At 44.0% G+C, this 19035-nt stretch overlaps 1 protein-coding gene across 1 annotated transcript in view; it reads left to right on the top strand.

Annotated features, from left to right (window-relative positions):
- ABCC4 (ATP binding cassette subfamily C member 4 (PEL blood group)) overlaps window positions 1-19035 on the top strand; it is a 289300-nt gene that overhangs the window by 226268 nt on the left and 43997 nt on the right. Inside the window, exons 21-25 of the mRNA XM_066234422.1 lie at window positions 34-184; window positions 9343-9462; window positions 10834-10944; window positions 11860-11960; window positions 13174-13365. Of these exons, the coding sequence (XP_066090519.1) occupies window positions 34-184; window positions 9343-9462; window positions 10834-10944; window positions 11860-11960; window positions 13174-13365 (675 nt within the window). The remainder of the gene's footprint in view (window positions 1-33; window positions 185-9342; window positions 9463-10833; window positions 10945-11859; window positions 11961-13173; window positions 13366-19035) is intronic.

Below are 19035 nucleotides of genomic sequence, written 5' to 3' on the forward strand. Positions count from 1 at the left end.
AGGAAACGTCTGTATCTGTTTTCGCTATTTCAGATATTTCTACAAGTGATCGGTGTGGTGGGCATCGCGGTGGCAGTGATTCCTTGGATCGTACTCCCCCTGGTTCCCCTTGGCGTCTCTTTTGTCATTTTTCGGAGATATTTCTTACAAACGTCAAGAGATGTCAAACGCCTGGAATCCACAAGTGAGTACAGAGGCTCGTGGGTTGGGTTGGCAATGCAAGCTAGCTTCCATCCAAGCCGTAATTAAGGTGGCTTCTGAAATTCTGCAGACTGGATTCCAAAATTTCCCTCAATGTTAACAGTAGATAACACTGGGAAACAATTTGTTTTTCATTTTCTGTTGCATGAGGTTTTAGAACTTTTTCTATATATTTCTGCATCGCTGATTCCAAATCTGAAATTCATTTTTTGGTGCATGCTCTAGTTTTTATGCAATTTTAATTTCTTTTTGTTATAGTTAATGGCATGCATTGGTTTTTAAATTGGAGTTAAAGGGCAACGACTCTTGGATTGAACATAACCACAAGGCAATTAATGTTTTATAAACATCATTTTTACAGAATTGTAGTTGTTTTTAAAAATGTAAAAAGTTACTATGTGATAAAAAAAAACCCTCTTATTTTGTTTTAAGATTGAATCATGGCTTCTTTGAGTAGGCACAAATGTAAGAATAGTCCTGACACCTTCTGTTATATATGTGGCTGTTACTTCAACATCAAAGGCAAATATTTCATCATTTGTGACATGTGCATATATTGCCTATTTTCAAGTTCCCCTTGGCAATCAAGATAAGAATTGAGCTCCTCATATTGTATGTCATAATTGTGAGGAAACACTTCGTGACTGGACAGAAGGAAAACGCAAAGGAATGCCTTCTGGTATTCCCATGGTTTGGCGTGAACCTAAGGACCACAGCAGTGACTATTATTTCTGTCTGATCCATACAAAGGGCATTGGCAAGAAAAAATGGCATATGATCACATATCCTAATATTCCTTCAGCAATAAGACCTATCCCACACTCTGAGACACTCCTGGTTCCAGTTTTAATGGTTTTACTTCTTCTAAGGACGAAGAAAGTAAACATGGTGATCGAGTATATTTTGATAAGGTGCATGAGGAAATGGTTGTAGAATCTGAAGGGTCTTCTTCTGATGCCAAGCAGTCATTAACCCCTCAGCAGTTTAGCCAACCCGAATTGAATGACTTAGTAAGAGATTTGGGCCTATCAAAGAAAGCAGCTGAGTTATTAGCCTCCAGGCTTCAAGAAAAGAATGTACTTCACTGGTCAGCTAAAGTATCCCATTTCAGGAAGAGTGAACAAATTTTTGTGGACTTTTTTTCCAAAACAAACACTTTGTTCACTGTCATGATATTAATAGTCTCCTCAGCCAGCTAGGTGTTACCACTTACAGTCCACTGAATGGCGGCTATTTCTTGACAGCTCTAAACGGAGTCTGAAATGTGTTCTCCTACACAATGGTAATGTTTATGCAGCGGTTCCAATTGGTTATTCAACTCATCTGTGAGAAGATTATAATGACATAAAAATTGTCTTCAACTTTCTGTAGTATGAGGAGCATAACTGAATCATTTGTGTGGATCTTAAAATAGTAACTTTTCTGCTAGGACAACAGAGAGGTTTCACGTAGTATCCTTGCTTTCTGTGTTTGTGGGATAGCCGAACTTGGGAGAAACACTGGACACAGAAGGAGTGGCTGAAACATGAAGCTCTGGAAATAAAAATGCAAAATATTGTGAATGAACCTGTAGTTAATCGAGACAGGATCATTTTTCACTTCACATCAAACTTGGCTTAATGAAGCAGTTTGTTCAGGCTTTGAATAGAGAAAGTGAATGCTTTCAACATATTATTTCTGCTTTTCCTGCCTTGTCTTTTGAGAAGATAAAAGCAAGTGTATTCGATGAACCTCAAATTTGAACCTTCATACATGGCAAAGAATTTGCCAGGAAGATGAATAAGGAGGAGAAAGCAGCATGACAGTCTTTTGTGGCAGTTACAAAGAACTTCCTTGGCAACAAAACAGAACTATGAACTTCTGGTTCAAAGGATGCTGTTGGCTTTCCATGACATTGGATGTAACATGAGCATTAAGATTCACTTCCTGAACAATCACCTTGATAAGTTTCCCGAAAATCTTGGAGCTGTTAGTGATGAGCAGACTACTGCTGGAGCATCAAACGAGATTGTACTCACTAAGTACACAAACGCAAGAGCTACAAATGCAAATTTTTGCCTGAATAGAATTTAAATAAGTTTTGCGCAAATTTTATGATTAAAATAAGTGTTTTAATATGTTTTATTTTGAAATTGTAGACAAATTCGGATGCAATCATATCTTTTAGTGTTTAGTGTATTTACTGTGTTATATAAATTATTATATTTTCACAAAGATGATGCCCAAGAAGATATTCTACTTCATTATGTTAAACTAAATGTTGAAAATTTTATAATAAGGTAAAAACCTAAAATCTTGAATTGCAAAAAAACTGTAGCTTACAGAGAAAACCTAATGTCAGATTTGAGATCAGCACACTCAAATTAAGTAAGAATAAGTGTTTTTTGGATGCAATAAAAATTTTGTTCCCCAGTGTAATTGAACATTAAAACCACGATTAGTCGGCCCTGGCCGGTTGGCTCAGTGGTAGAGCGTCGGCCTGGCGTGTGGGGGACCCGGGTTCAAGTCCCGGCCAGGGCACATAGGAGAAGCGCCCATTTGCTTCTCCACCCCCCCCTCCTTCCTCTCTGTTTCTCTCTTCCCCTCCCGCAGCCAAGGCTCCACTGGAGCAAAGATGGCCCGGGCGCTGGGGATGGCTCCTTGGCCTCTGCCCCAGGCGCTAGAGTGGCTCTTGTCATGGCAGAGCGACGCCCCAGAGGGGCAGAGCATCATCCCCTGGTGGGCAGAGTGCCACCCCTGGTGGGCGTGCCGGGTGGATCCCGGTCGGGCACATGTGGGAGTCTGTCTGTCTTCCCGTTTCCAGCTTCAGAAAAATACAAAAAAAAAACAACACCACGATTAGTCAGTGTGGCCTTTAAGGCAAATAGATTCGTGTCACACTAGGTGCGGCTTTCAGTTTAGCACAAGGAAAGAATGGAGGATGTATGTGGAAAAATAACCCATGGGAATGTGAGCACCATGAAGACAGGGACCGTTTCCATCCTGGTCATGACATACTTCCTGATACAAAGCAGGAAGGCAATAAGCATTTTTCTGAGATATAAAATATTTCATCATGTTTTAACTAATATAGAAGAAAAACAGAAATCTTTCCCCCTAAATTTACTATAAAGGAAAGGAAAAGATTAGGGAAAGGAAAGGAGGTATCAGGAAATACACTCAAATCTCACAGTGATACAATGGGAAAATAAATTACTTTCACATATGAAAAAAAATGGCAAATAAGTTGTGGTAGTTAAATGTTTTGAAAAGGTAAGCACTGCTACTTTTCAGTTTTGCTCTTTATTATCACCAGTATTTGGTGTAGTGCAGCACTGAGCTTCTCTTTCCCCTGGGCTGGTCTGTAAATGGTTGCTGAATACAATCCCCTTGGGGTGGGGGCGGGGAAGGGATCAATTTAGTAGTCTGTTACTCTGTTCAGCTTCCTAGTTTTAGAATAATGGGGAAAGTATTTTATGATTAATCATTCTTTTCTACAGGTAATCACAGAGGATGGACTAATTTGGAGCTTATCTCATTAATGCACAAGCATTTTATTATTAAAACAAACAAATTATAAGGAGAGTAGATAATAATATATTTTTAAATCTACAGGGATGATAGCCAAAACAGGAAGGAGGGCGATACTATTGCATCAGAAACCTCAACTACAGATAGTTACTGCAAACTAATACCAACCTGGCTTTCTGGAAGCAGGCTAAGGAGAGCAACGTTGATTTCGACGATTCTCTGTATTACCAAGTGGAAAAATACAGGTTCATCAAGATAAAGGAGTTTTTTTTGTTGTTGTGGCAAATGTGTTTCTTTTCTAATAGTAAACTCTGGAGAGAAACTGGTCCCGGGTATTTGCTTAAAGGATAGTGGGCAACAGTTTCATAAAAGCTGTGGAAAATTTTTTGGCCATCAAGAAAACCAGCTACACCACTGTGAGGTTTGGTTTTCTGAATTGTTTGAATGGGACGGCGAAGCAGTGTTGTCTACAGTAGATGTGTCTATTACTTGTTAGGATGATAGGACTTGGAGAAGGCAGCATGAGTGATGAGCTCCTACCATTGTTTTGTGTAGACAACAAAGCTTCTGCCATTTAACTTTTCAGGTCACTCCTGAAATGGAGTCACTCTACTGTCTTGTTGCAAAGGAGGTCTCTAGTATATTAAAGAGTTGTATTCCAGAAGGAACACGTGACAGATTTTTGCTTGGGGAAAGGGCCACCTCCCATCCATGTGGACGTGGAGAGAAAGGGACCTGAGGCTTTTTTCAGGAAGCACATATTATTTCCTTATTGTTTGTTTTGGGGATACTCAGAACTTTGGGATGGCCCCTGTGGAATTGTTGGGGTGTTCTGCACCCCAGTAGACTGGGACAGTAAGTTAGGAAATAAGTTAAATCTGGATGCTCTTTCCTCCTACACCCCCAGATAACCAAATGTGGTGGCCGGTTGATTAGAATTATTTATTGTTATCTCTCTGGGTGGTCTGTGCCATAAATAACAATCCCACCATTTCCCCTAAGCAAGAATTGATAGTACCTCTTTAGGCCGCTGCTGGAGCCACCAAAAGGATACCTGACTGATGGCTGGAAGGCACAGATCTGTTTCAGTCTGTGCTTTGAAGTTCTAGGGTTAATTTTCAGGTCCTACCGCCAAGCTGGCTCTGGAACCTTGGGGTGTTAATATCTTAGTGACAAACCCACTGTTGATCATAATGGTTTTTCATCTTTGCAAAAATGAGTGTTGCAATGGTCAGTCATAGAGAAGCGCATAAAGCCAGGATGGCATTTGGTTGTTTTCCTAGCCAGCTCTGTTCATTTGTGCCTGGATTGTTGAAGCCATATTCAAATTCTGTCTGTCAGCGGTCTGCGATCAACTAGCATGGTCTGCTAGGGGCATTACTAGGGAGTGTTAACATGTGTGCCACATATTTTCAAGTCCTAGATCCTCAAGTCTGCTGTTTTAGAGTTCTCATGCCAATTCCTAGGGACTTTGTTCAACTTAAGATGCTTAATAAGATGTACAGTAATAGGTAAAGTTATTGTATTAAAATAATATGGTTTTCTAAAGATAGACTACAAAGTCTGGAGCAAAATGCATTTAGTCACACACGGGCATCTTTTTTTTTTTTTTTTTCCTGAAGGTGGAAACGGGGAGAGACAGTCAGACAGACTCCCGCATGCGCCCGACCGGGATCCACCCGGAACGCCCACCAGGGGCGACGCTCTGCCCACCAGGGGGCGATGCTCTGCCCCTCCGGGGCGTCGCTATGCCGCGACCAGAGCCACTCTAGCGCCTGGGGCAGAGGCCACGGAGCCATCCCCAGCGCCCGGGCCATCCTTGCTCCAATGGAGCCTTGGCTGCGGGAGGGGAAGAGAGAGACAGAGAGGAAGGAGGGGGGGGGTGGAGAAGCAAATGGGTGCTTCTCCTATGTGCCCTGGCCGGGAATCGAACCCAGGTCCCCCACACGCCAGGCCGACGCTCTACCACTGAGCCAACTGGCCAGGGCCACACACGGGCATCTTGACCCCTGATTATTCTCTCTCTGAGACACGGTGGCTGTGATAAAGCACAGCCATGGGAATAAGCCAGAGTTGGGTCTGTCCCTCTGCTCTACCACTTACTTGAACTGACTTAATCTTGGGCAGTGCTCTTAATCCCTCAGTCTGTGTTTTCCTCTGTCAAGGATGTAGTACACCTGCCCTCTGGAGTTCTTATGGGGATTACTTGAGTTGGAGTTTGAAAGGTGCTTGCTGACTTCTGCCAAAGGCACTAGAACCTTCCAGGTGAGGCAGTTAAGTACATAGGAACAACTAGCAGGTCTCACATAGTATTAATGATAGCCTATAGCAAGGCTGTCTGCCCAGGGTCCTTGCACGCAGTTTCCTGCCTTTCCCCTTGCCTGGGAAGATTTGCAACTGAGTGTCCCAGAGAGTCCTCAGGATCATAGAAAACACAGCTGTTAATCTTATAAAATGTAGGGTTACATTTGTCTGTGACTGGTGACTAATGCCCTGGGTGTTACATAGGTCTACTTCAGGAGAGCCAGCTTAGTCTAGGGAAAAGGGCATTATATTAGCCAAGATAATACTGGAGGCTTGAGATCCCCTCTCCCTCTGTACCAGTTAATTTTCCTTGCAAACCCTCCAATTCATTCATCCTGGCATCTCGCTCAGCCCTAAATGGATGTGGGAGAAAGAAGATAGCTTTCCACAGGTCCAGTTTCTTGCTGCACCACTCTAGCTCTTGGGTATATGAGGCAAAGTAGGTGGTGTGCTTCTTGGGTGCCCTACCATTCAAGGCTGGATGACACCTGACTTATAAGGTTGACGCTGTGGGATAATCACCTGCGACTTTGACCTCTGAGAAGGGAAGCAACTGAGAGGATGTCCAAGCTGAAGAATTTCAGCACATCTTTTTCCTTCTTAGAAGAATTGTTTATGGTAGAATAGTTACTATAAGCTATTTATTTAATAGTTTAAAATGTTAAGAACAGATGCTATATACCTGAGCTTAGCCAAAAGGCCAAGAAGCAATAATGTTTGAATAGTTTGTGTCATAACAGTTGCTCTGGACACAAGAGCCTGGTTCTAGTGAATTCTCTGCACTATCTGAAGCTGAGCTCTTAGCAGCCTCTTGATAGAGTAATGAGCTATGTTATGCTCCTGAGTCATCCTGTGAGCACCCGACGTCCAGACTGACTGTGTTCTGGGCCAGGTTGGGACCTCCCTGGGGAGTGCCGAAAAGGCCTGTGCCAAGCTTCCAGCCTTTCTGATTTGGAGCGTGAGCTCAGTCTGTGTTCATATTGCTCTCTTAATATTGCAAAGTTAAAGGTCGCTAAAATAAGTAGAAGTTATAAGTTATAGAATATAAGGAAGAGAGAGAACAGTGTGGATGCTGGGATAATACCACCAACATGACAACTACATGGTCAGAATCATCCCAGAATCATCCCAGAATCACTTAAGGCCACTTGCCTGAATTAGCTACAAGGGAAAATGGTAGCTCGTGTTCGGTTTGGAGAAAGTATTTTCCTTTAAGCACTAATATAGGCTAGGGCCTCCAGTTGTCCCCAGTCAGGAAAGAGCCCCAAGGCTGAGTAGATGGTCAGATGGCCCACAGCCTAGGGCTTCCCACCTTCTCTGAACCAGTGTCACCTACGGAACCTGCTTCTTCCTTGCGTGCAGAACTCTAGGTACTATCTAAGCTTAGCACACGTGTGCAGTGCCCACGTGCATGGCGGTATTGAGTGGCCTCACACACAGATACACACGCAGATGTCAGGCTAAGGAATCAGACCTTGAAATTAAGTTTGAGTTTTTTTCTTGATTCTTTTCCCCTGTCATTTTATAAAATTCCTGCCACCTCCTATAAGATAAATTATCTTACCTTCCCCACCCACCAAACACTCAGGTTTAACCAACAGGTCTTCTCTAGGAGATGCACAGTAACAAAGTGAGTACTTCCTGTTGATAAAATACAAATTATCAGCCACTCCAGAAAAGGGTCACAGGCTCACAGTCTGCCCGGCAGCACACAGCCCACCTGATCCCCAACACGCAGGGGCCAGACCCTGGAGATGCTACCCTGCGCATTCTCAGAGAAGATGGCCAGGAAGTGAAGGGTGCGTCCCATGACAGCAGGCTCCCAACCCAACGGGAAGTTACTCAAAACAGTGACTCAGATGGCCACTTAGAGTCACAGTCAGATTCTGAAAGGGTGACATCAATGTCACATGCCATAGTGACCTCCAAATGCCAGGACAGGTGCCCACCAGGGCAGTTATACAAACAGGCCCCAGCTGGCTCCTTTAGCTGAAATGAAGACTACTCAAAGGCAGCCTGGCTGTGCCAGTGTCGCGGGTGTGTGTAATAGCCAGGTGTGCACTGACCCATACTGAGACACTTGGTGCACCAGCAGGCACCAGCCACCTTACAGGATGCAGAGAGGTGCCCATCCTTATCATGCCCCTAGCCTGTGCCAGGCACTGTTCAAGTTTTGGAGATATATTGACTTTATTCCAGCTCTTAAGAAGTTAATAATCTAAGGTAGTGACAGACACAGAGATAGCTAATCATAACTCAGTGTGGTGACTATTCAAACAGAGAATTAAATTTAAAAACACAACTGACTCAAAAATTAGTGAACAGTAATTCCTGCCTAGAGAGATGTCAGTGAAGAATAGGGAGGGAAGCCAGGTTTGAGGAGGACCTTGATGAATGAGTTAGCAAGGAAAGAAGTTATCTGAATCTGAATCTAGTCAAAGATAGGTTCAAAGAGAAGCTTTTATTTCCAGGTCATTAAACGGAAGCATGTTGTAACCAGAAGTCAGAGAGTCGACACAGAGGGTCCTCTCCAGAAGCGGTGTAGTCAGTGGTGGGATTCAGCCTGTTCGCACCGGTTCGGCAGAACCGATACCTAATTTTTTGTTGAGTTCACGAACCAGTTGTTAAAATGGCACTTGTAATCAAGGTTCCCTCTAAGGTGGGCGCCTGGACAGCCGTCCAATGTGGAAATCACAAATTTACATTTCTTACTCTTTTTTAACGTTCATCTGCACAACAGCATATTCTAAGCACCTGTAGTAAAGTTCATTCCATCTATAGGTGAAAAACAATTGACAGAACTATGCTTGTAACATTTATGTATTCATTTCATAAAACTCATTATACCTTTGATGAAATGCTACGTTTTAACTCCCTCGTGTTCGTTACTTCAGTAAACAAACATATAACGTAAAGAGAGAAAGTGCCAAACATCCAGGGGGTGACACGCTGTCATTGGAAGTATCTTAAATAACAGTTTTATTGTTTTTTAAGGTATTATTTAATATTTTTTCATTAATGTTTTAAAATTCTTTCTTAGAACAGAATCTAGTTTTGTGTACCTCTTTTATTCTTAAATATTAACTACATGAAATAATTATCTACCTTTTAGTTTATCATTTCTTTATACCTAAAACTGTCATTAGGGCAGAGAGACAGTTGTTAAATTACTTGAATCCCACCACTGGGTGCCGTCCCTTCTTCCCAGAAGCCGCCGTGAAGCCCTGGTGCTGTTCGTGGGGACCTGTGACCACAAAGCCCAGGCGGGGTTGGTTTCCTTGCATGGGTCTCACTGACTCTGTCGTTTGCTCTTCTCTGCTTCCCCAGTGCGGAGCCCGGTGTTTTCCCACCTGTCATCCTCCCTCCAGGGACTCTGGACCATCCGAGCATACAGAACCGAAGAGAGGTTTCAGGAGCTGTTTGATGCTCACCAGGATCTGCATTCAGGTCTGTAAGCTTCTGGGAACGGCTCAAAGGGTGGGATGCGCTGCTCTCTGAGGTTGACCTGTCTCTCAGGAGGCCTCGTTGGCTAGTGCTTCTCTCTGCCGCCGCTCAGGCCGGCCCCACAGCCTGTCCCTGCACATCTTCCTCCCCTGCCCTGCCCTGCCCTGCCCCTTGGCATCACTCCTCAGAACCCCCTCTGGGCTCCCCCCTTTCCAACCTCACCCACCGCTCCGTCCTCCCCCTGACTGGATTGTGTCGTCCTTCCATTACCAGGCCCTGTGACTTTCTGTCCCTTTGGGGCAGGAGGCAGCAAAACTTATTTTTTTTTATTTTTTATTTTATTTTATTTTTTTATTTATTCATTTTTAGAGAAGAGAGAGAGACAGAGAGAGAGAGAGAGAGAGAGAGAAGGGGGGAGGAGCTGGAAGCATCAACTCCCATATGTGCCTTGACCAGGCAAGCCCAGGGTTTCGAACTGGCGACCTCAGCATTTCCAGGTCGAGGCTTTATCCACTGCGCCACCACAGGTCAGGCAGCAAAACTTATTTTTTTAAAGAGCCAGATGGTAAATATTTCAGGTCCATATCAGCTCTGTTGCAACTACTCTCCTTTGCTGTTGTAGCATAAATGTGAGCACAGATACACCCTCAGCAAATGACTGTGTCTGTGTTCCAATAAAGCTTTATTTACCAAAATAGGTGGTTGGTCGTTCTTGGCCCACAGGCCATAGTTTGCCAACTCTTTTTCAGAGCCTGCAGGGTGGCAGAAGTGACTGAGGAAATCAGTTTCCTAATGATCAGATTTGTCACCCAATTGATGTGTATTATTCTGTATCAGCGAGGCTTTTTTCTATGTAGAAATTTCAGAAATTCCTCTATACCTGTACAATCCTGGCTCACCTTTCCAATCTTTGTCATATTCTGAAGACAAAATGGCACTTTGGGAGCCCCATGCAGATCCCTTCAGTGAGGTGGTCACTTAGATGCAGGCTCCTGTGGAGCGCACACTGCGCAGGACCCTGCAGTGCGCGGCAAGGTGCCGCGCTCTGTGCTTTCGGAGGACTGAAACCGTCAGCCCTGTGAGAGGCTGAGCTTCACACGCTGCCCAGCTCTGCAGGAAACGCACCCGCCAGGCCATTTCCCCTGTCCTGTAGCACGATCTCATGTCTCTGTGTTTATTTGTCCAGTGCATGCTCCCCGTGAAGCTTCTGTACTGCTTCCCCGGTGTATCCTCACACTTAGCTTTCCGGAGTCTTCAGGTTTCTTGCATGTGAAGCTTTGCTGTCCTACTTTGTGTAAAAGTTTTCTGTAGCTCAAGGGAGCAAAGGGTTCCCCTCGTTCCAGGTGGTGAGCGTGATCTTTCTGCTTTTTCCAGAAGCGTGGTTCTTGTTTCTGACCACGTCCCGGTGGTTCGCCCTGCGTCTGGATGCCATGTGTGCCATCTTTGTCATCATTGTTGCCTTTGGGTCCCTGATTCTGGCAAAAAGCAAGTACAGATGCAAATAAGTATTTGTGGTATTATTGTAGTGTTGGCTGCATTTACAAGTATTAAGTTACACTCTTGCCACCTAGTTTTGTATCATATACTGTTTGGCCTAGTGAATTTGTGTTACAGCGTTTTCAGTGTGTCAGTCTGGGTGAGTCCACAGTGTGGCCCACACAGAGGATCATTTGGGTCTGGATGAGTTCCTTTTATCTTTCTTGGAGCAGGTAATAATCCTCTGAACATCTTAGTAATTGTGAGGATAGAACCAAGTTTACTATGAGCATTCTGTCTAGCTGAGAGTCTTAGGTTTTAGCTTCAGGACTACTCAGAGCTCTTGGTCATAGGTGCCTGGTGCAATGGGCAGAGAAGGATTCTCAGCAAGAAAAAACATTATCCTCACTGCCACATGGGTACCAGATGAGCAGGTGTTGGCATGCATGGCTTGAATTCACCAACCCTAACTATTCCATATTACAACACCAAGTCACAGTATTTAATGATGGAACAGTGAGAGTAGTATTTTAGATTTAAAAGCACTGGCTCTTAATACCCATTGCTTTGGTTTTAGACATTTCTAATTGCGGTTGCATTGGACCTAGTAAGTGCAATTACATAATGGTCCTTGAAACCATAACGAGGAAAGTGTCAAGAATGACTCCCTCGCCTATGTCATACTGCCAAGTGTATGTTGATCCTGTTGGGATTGATAAACTCATTCAATACTCTTCTTGTGAATTCTTGGTGCAGTTTCTTGTATCATGGTCTCAATCAACACATAATAAAAGTGTAAAAATTATTGTTATTATATGCAAAGTGTTTGTATATTTTAGAGGAGTCTCCTTGGGAAAGTGGCAGAGGAGACAGAGTCCAGGTTAAGAGTGGAGCTGACTCTTCCCCTTCCTGTTCCCCCTCCAGCTCTGGACGCTGGGCAGGTCGGCCTGGCACTGTCCTACGCCCTCTCCCTCATGGGGATGTTCCAGTGGTGCATCAGGCAAAGTGCTGAAGTTGAGAATATGGTAATGTTTATCCTAACATTCTTAGCCTTTTCAAGTCTCCTTGCCATTAAATAGCATTAAAGCACTTCTTATGTAAAATATTAAAACTGTTATTTTTACATCGTAGCTAATAGAGTTTTTTTAGATCCTCCTTCCATCTGTTTAAAGTTAATGTAAAATAAAATATATACATCTTTTTCTGTCTTATGTATGCCATGTCAGCAGGTTTTATATTCATCACAAGCTGTCTTCAAATGTAATAAATGTCTCTGTAGGAGGGAGGCTCTGAAATCCTGGAGTGGATATACGCTAATTTCTTAAGAGGCCTGTTTACTTTTGTTTCTTAATGGGTAGTTCCTCATTCCTGGTAAAAGAAAAATTCAGCATTTTGTTTAATTTGTTTATTTAAGGTTGTTTGTTTAATTGATAGGTATCTCCTCCTCCCACCCCTGTTTTAGCATTGATTCTTACATGTATGTGTTGAACACCTGAATTTGCTGGTGTCCCTTCTTTCTGGTGAGATAGGCTCCTTCCAGGAATGTGCTACTTGAAGGTGTTGAGTTGTGGTTGTTGAGGAGGGCTTAGTCAATATGTAAGTCATCTCTTCTTATGAATATTTACATTTTCTCCTAAAAGAAAAAATAATCATTTTGCTCTTCTAATAAAGTAAAAAGCGACTATTAAAATGACGCTTTGACGATCATCCCATTTAATTCATCTATAACAGATGGCCCTTTGTAGCAAATACGGATTGGTGGGTATAAGTGTTCTTTTAAAAAAAAATCATTTTAGAGAAGAGAAAGAGAGAAGGCAGGGGAGCAGGAAGCATGAATTTCAATATATGCCTTGACCAGGCAAGCCCAGGGTTTCAAACCAGTGACCTCAGCGTTCTAGGTTGATGCTTTATCCAAGAAAAAAATATTCTTTTTTCTTGACAAAATTCTCTTGTTTTTTATTCAAGTGTGGAAAGTGGGTAGAATTCCTTTGTCTAGTTCTTTATTTTTAGTATAATGTTGAGGGGCATAGCCATAAGAGAAAGTGTCAAAAGACGACGAACAAGTTTGTAAACCATTAAAGTCCTCTCAGAACTCCTGCTTCTCTCCTTTGGGGATGTTAAGACCTGAGATATCCTTAACCAATTAAGTATGGAAACAGAACGGTTCATTTACAGTCTCTAAACTTCCAGAAGCAAGACCCTCTGTTCCTAACCCGTGTGATGTCGCATGTCTTCCAGATGATTTCGGTAGAAAGGGTGTCGGAATATACAGACCTTGAGAAGGAAGCACCCTGGGAATACGAGAAACGCCCGCCGCCATCCTGGCCCCACGAGGGAGTGATTGTCTTTGACAACGTTAACTTCACATACAGTTTAGACGGGCCTCTGGTATTGAAACACCTGACAGCACTCATTAAGTCAAGAGAAAAGGTTTGTTTAAGCCACCTTGCCTCTTTAAAATTGCAAGTAAAGGTTTAGCGGCTATACCTGCTTGCTGGCTTCCTTGTGAATAAGTCAAGGAGGCTATTTGTTCTTCTGTGGATGCAGATTAGATTGGTGATTATAGGTAAATCTATGTGATTACCAACATTTCTGTCCTCATGGCGTGAGCTGCCTCATGGTGGTTGATGAGCCTTGGGTCCCAGGGTTGGGACTTAACCTGACCCAGAATACTCAATCCTACATCTGATTATTCATGCCTAAGTCTTCGAAGTCAGCCCTGGCCACTTGTCACTAAGTCCCCAGTATCTAGTCCCTATCGATTCTTCTTTGTATTTCTGTCAAATCCTTCTCTTCCTTCCTCCCCAAGGTGGCCTTTACTTGGATCTCTCCTCTCTCCCATGCCCATTTCATAGACTTTCCCTCCTCTAACCCATACTGTGCTCATTCCCCTCCCTCCCACCAGCAGGCTGCTGCTTTCTGAGACACAGATCTGATCCTTGTGGGGCCCACTGGCTCCTGGCCTAGGCGAGCCACTGCAGGAACCATAGCAAGGCTCCCAGTCCACTCCAGCAGGGGCTGTGTGGCCGTTTCTGCCACCAGAGTCTGAAATCCATGGCCCATTCAGGACTCAGGAACCAGAGCTCCCCGCTGGCGGCTGTAAAGGGCCCAGAAACTTACACAAAGTTGAAGAAAGCAAACCCAGGTGGCAGGGGATGATATTTGTGGGGGACCAATGAGCTCTGTGACCTCATCCTGCCAGTGTCTAAGTCTACTAGGAATGGGACTTGGAGCCCTCAGCTAGAACCAAGACAGACTTTTTAAAAAGTAGTTCAACCAGCCGGACCAGGCAGTGGCAGAGTGGATACAGCATCGACCTGGGACACTGAGGACCCAGGTTCGAAATCCCGAGATCACTGGCTTAAGCGCGAGCTCATCCAGCTTGAGCTCAGGGTTGCCAGCTTGAGCATGATCACTTGGCTTGAAGCTCGAGGTCACTGGCTTGAATCCAGGGTTCCTGGCTCAGCTGGAGCCACCTGGAGCCACCTGGTCAAGTCATATATGAGAAAGCAATCAGTGAACAACCACGGTGCCACAACTATGAGCTGATGCTTCTCATCTCTCTCCCTTCATGTCTGTCTATTTCTCTCTCTCTCTCTCTCTCTCTCTCTCTCTCTCTCTCTCTCCTTCACTTAAAAAAAAATATAAAAAGTGGTTAAACCAGGTCAGACGAAGATGAAAGCTCTTTTCCCATCCAGTCCTCCAGCTTCAGTTCCTAATGTGCGCACAGCCGCTGCACTCAGCAGCATGTAGGTTTTCCCAGAGCATCCGGTCCTCCTGGCTCCTCCACCTCAGAGACCTCCTTTTCCTCATCTGGCTAATGAGAGCGTCCTTGTTTCCAGAGTTAACTGATGCATCTGCTTCTTCGAGACCCTTACTTCTGCCAGAGCATCTTACAGATTCTTTTAAGAGTGCATTTGTAGTGCACCCCTGTTCACAGAGGGCTTCATCGCAGTAGCCAAACTTCGGAAGCTACTGATATGTCCATCAAGGGATTCATGGGTAAACAAAATAGGATATATTTATGCAATTGAATATTATTCAGCCTTAAAAATGAAGGAAGTTTTGACACATGGATGAACCTTGAGGAAATTATGCTAAATGAAATAAGTCAGGCACAAAGGACAAATGCTATGTGATTCTACTTACAGGAGGTTAGTAGAGTAGTCAGGTCATAGAGACAGAACGTAGAAAGGTGGTTGCCAGGAGCTGGGGGGAGGGGTGGACGAGGAGTTACTGTTTAATGAGTACCGAGTTGTGTTACAAGGCAAAAAGTGTTCTGGAGCTTGGTTGCACAACAGTGTGAATGTACTTAACACTACTGAACTGCACACTTAAAAATGGTTGAGTCGGCAAACTTTACGTTCTGCGTATTTTAACTACAGTTAAAAAATGAAAGATAGCACTTAAGCCATGCATTATAAATTTTGGTCTGATCATGCAGCACACTGAGGCCTCTTTTTTAAAAAAAATTTTATTGCTTGATTTTAGAGAGACAGAGAAAGGGAGGGAGAGAGAGTTAGAAAGAGAGAGAGAGAGAAAGAAAGCATTCATTTGTAGTTCCACTGAGTTGTCTGTTCATTGGTCGCTTCCCATATATGCTCTGACCGGGATTGAAACCGCAACCTTGGTGTTTTGGGGATGACACTCGAACCAGCCAGGGCTGCGCTGAGGCTACTTGATTTCAGGGAGCATCTCATTTTCATCTTGGTTCTTCAGAAAATGGCATTCTGCGGGCACACAGTGGGTGCTGAGGGAGTGCTGGCTGGGGGAGTGAGTAATACGCAGGCGTGAGGGGACCAGTAACAAAACAGACACTCTAAACAACTCCTGTAAACAACCCATTACCTCGATGCATTAAACACCTTAAGAACTGCTCTTTTAAGTTCTCTTTCCACCACAGACTCATTTAGTGGACTATAGCCATAATTTGATGAATGATACCCTTGTGACATGAAAGAACAAATGTTCAACTTAATGCCCAAATGATACTCAGGAGCAGCTTTAGTGAGTCACGTGGCACAAGCTGGCTCCTTGTTATTTCCAGTTCTGTTGTAGGCCGGGAAGCAGGCGAAGACTGCTGTGTCAGGTAAACATTAACTACAGCTCTCGACAAAACCCCGTCCCTAAGAGCAGTATAAGGGAGGCTTGCTCATGGCAGACAGTGTGTCCGTAGGGTTTAACGTGCCAGATGTCATTCTGTTAATTTGCACACATCTTAAATTTCCCTCGGAACCGTACAATGTGAATTGTCTAAGAAAGTCAGTCCTACAACTTAGAACATAACAGATTTATAGTCTCTGATCTAAAAGCCTCCAAGTTAGAGGATTATCTGAGATTCTAAAAAGTTTGAGGGAAAACTGAATTTGGAGACTGAATTATAGTAACTCCAATAACTTGGCGTTTTTTTTCATTTGTATCTTGGTCCACTCACAGCATCACCTTCAGCTCTATTTGTGAATTTAGAGGTTGTGTCCAGCCAGCACAGTCTTGAAATTATTTCACTCTGCCCGTGTAGATGCCAGGCGTCACCCCTCCACACCTGTCCCAGCGCCGTTATTCTGGGACACTTTGTCTGGCATTAGATTGAGAGAGGCTGTTGCAGGGGACACGGGGATGTGTCAGGACAGCGGAAAAGGTGCTTTATTCCCTTTCATTTATTGCCTTGGCTGTCCAGATTCCTGGAAAATGTAGTAAACAAGGAAATCTAATAGGTACTAAGCGATTCTAATTCACAGAAGACACAGCAAATAAAATAAAGAACCAAAATGAGGTAAATAGCACCCTAGGCTTCCTGGTTAGATCCTAACACTGGCTGCATTTTTCACTTAGATGATTTTGTGCTTGATTTGATCATTTTAGAGAGTACTGGGCCATTTTAAAGCATTTTCCAGCTTTAGAGGTAGATTGATTTTGGTTTATTACTTTTTTCCCCCTTTCTCAAAGCTATTACTTGGATAATACATTTTACAGATATGTACTAGACCTTGCTATAATGTGCAAAAATATTAGTTTCCTATACTTTCTCCTTTTTTACATAATACTTTCTCAGAAACGCCTCCCCTCACTCCCAGATTGCCCTTGCTAATTCCTTCCTGTTCAGGCTGTCGTGCCAGGCCCAGCACCCGTCACCTGGGGCTTCTTAGAAGTGCACAGTCGCAAGTGGACCAAGAGCTCTAGACTCAGAATCGCATTTGAAAAAGACCCCACTTCCCCATAAAGTTATCTTGCCCTAAGACAGTTTTTGATGATGACTAGCCCATGATTTCCGAGAAATGTTCTTGGACAGTTTGGAATTGAGCTCGTGAAATACCCCAGCCCCTTTTGACTGAGCATGAACCTCTAGAAAGATCTATGTCACTTAAGCACCCTACAGATTTATTTACTTTTGTATTCTACAAATTGCGGATTTACATTATCATCTAATTCTGTCTGACTCTGTTTATGCATTTATTTTATATGCATCTTTTCAGTCTAGTCTGTTTTCATCCCAGGCAGATGTCTCCTACTGTGTAGCTTTTCCCACAGCAGCCTCCTGCAGAGACTAAAGGTATTTCACTGTTTGCCCGGCCCCGCGTGGGCCCGGACGCAAAGACAGCCAGGTGTAGCAATAGTATTTGAGGCCCTTTCAAAAGAGTCTCACTGCCCCTAGCAGGGCACTGTGCGGTGCACACGGTACTCTGTCCCAGGTACCGTGTGCACCACATAGCTGTACTTTTCTCTCCCAGCTTCAGGGGGCTGCCAGTCCTCCCTGTTAACAACTAGCCCGCCTAACCGTGGCTGCCCTCTGTCCTCAGTCTGTCTGCTCTCTTGACCTGTGCACCACATTATACTCACCGGCGTCCACATCCTGCTTTAACTGTCTGTCAGTAGGATTTGTATGTGAAGCCAGTTCCTTTAGCCACAGTGCACCTGTCCCTACTCTCTCTGTGTCTCAGCTGGACAGACGGACATGATAAGGTGCCAGCCCGTCCAGCTGGTATGGAGGCCGTGCGTGAGCAGAGTGGACAAGAGGCACACACTCAGGTCTGAGTCCTGCCACTTCTACGCTCTATTGTTTCAGGCAGGTTAATTAATCCTACTAAGCCTCCATCTTCTCCCTTGCAAAATGGAAGAATGAGCCCTAATCTCTTGGGCTGTGTACAACTTTAACAAGATAAGACATGTAAAGTATCTGCTAGCACAGAGTGAACGTGTGGACAGAGACAGCTGTCGTTACCACAGGTATGGGATGAGCATAACCTCTGACACTGGCTGCACACATGGTTGCCTGCCCCACGAAAATGAGGGGTTCGCTATTTGCATTCGTATTTTATGGTTATGGGATCCATCTACCACGACTGTCTTCTCTGTTCAGCTTATTGGATACATAAACAATATGGTGGCAATTTTCCGTAAGTTTCTCCAGCCTGAGGTAAATCGCTCAACTCTACTAAATGTCTTGTTTGTGCAGAACGCCACAGGTAGCACAGACCAGAGATGAAGGTGAGTCTAGTACACATCCTGCTGTTAACACATACAGGCCAATAGAAGTAGGTAGTTTAAAAATGGCTACTACATAAGGTAGAAGGAGGCCACAACTTTTATGGAAGTTTAGAAGAAGATGATGTAACATCTGCGGGGGCAGGTGGGACAGTTCCAAGAAATAGGTGTTGGAGACAGAATCTGTGATATGTAGTTAGGATTTCAGTAGGGGCAAAAATGCATGAGAAGGGCGTTCCAAGTGATGCGACCAGCACAAGCAAAAGCACAATGCCTTGACTCAGTGCACGAGAACTAGACACGTGCAGAGCCTTCAGGGAAAGGAACTACCAGGTGTACAACACCCGTTTGCATTTCTAATCCTCACAACGACCGACCTAGTAATCCCAGAGAAACTGGTTTGTGGAGATTATGGATGGAGAGATTAGTTGGGACAGTTTTGTAGAAAAGACCCTGGTGCCCAGGTAAGCACAGGGGTCCTTGGGCAGTTTAGCCTGAGAAGTAAGTGCTCATGGTCCACAGTGGGAAGAAGTGAGAAGCAGGGAGCCCACTCTCCATTGTGTACTCCTAGCAAGGTGTAATGCAGAAAGTGATTCCACTTTTTGGAATGAAACTGAT

This window comes from Saccopteryx bilineata, chromosome 6 (assembly GCF_036850765.1).
Source record: "Saccopteryx bilineata isolate mSacBil1 chromosome 6, mSacBil1_pri_phased_curated, whole genome shotgun sequence".
NCBI classification, from domain to species: domain Eukaryota; kingdom Metazoa; phylum Chordata; class Mammalia; order Chiroptera; family Emballonuridae; genus Saccopteryx; species Saccopteryx bilineata.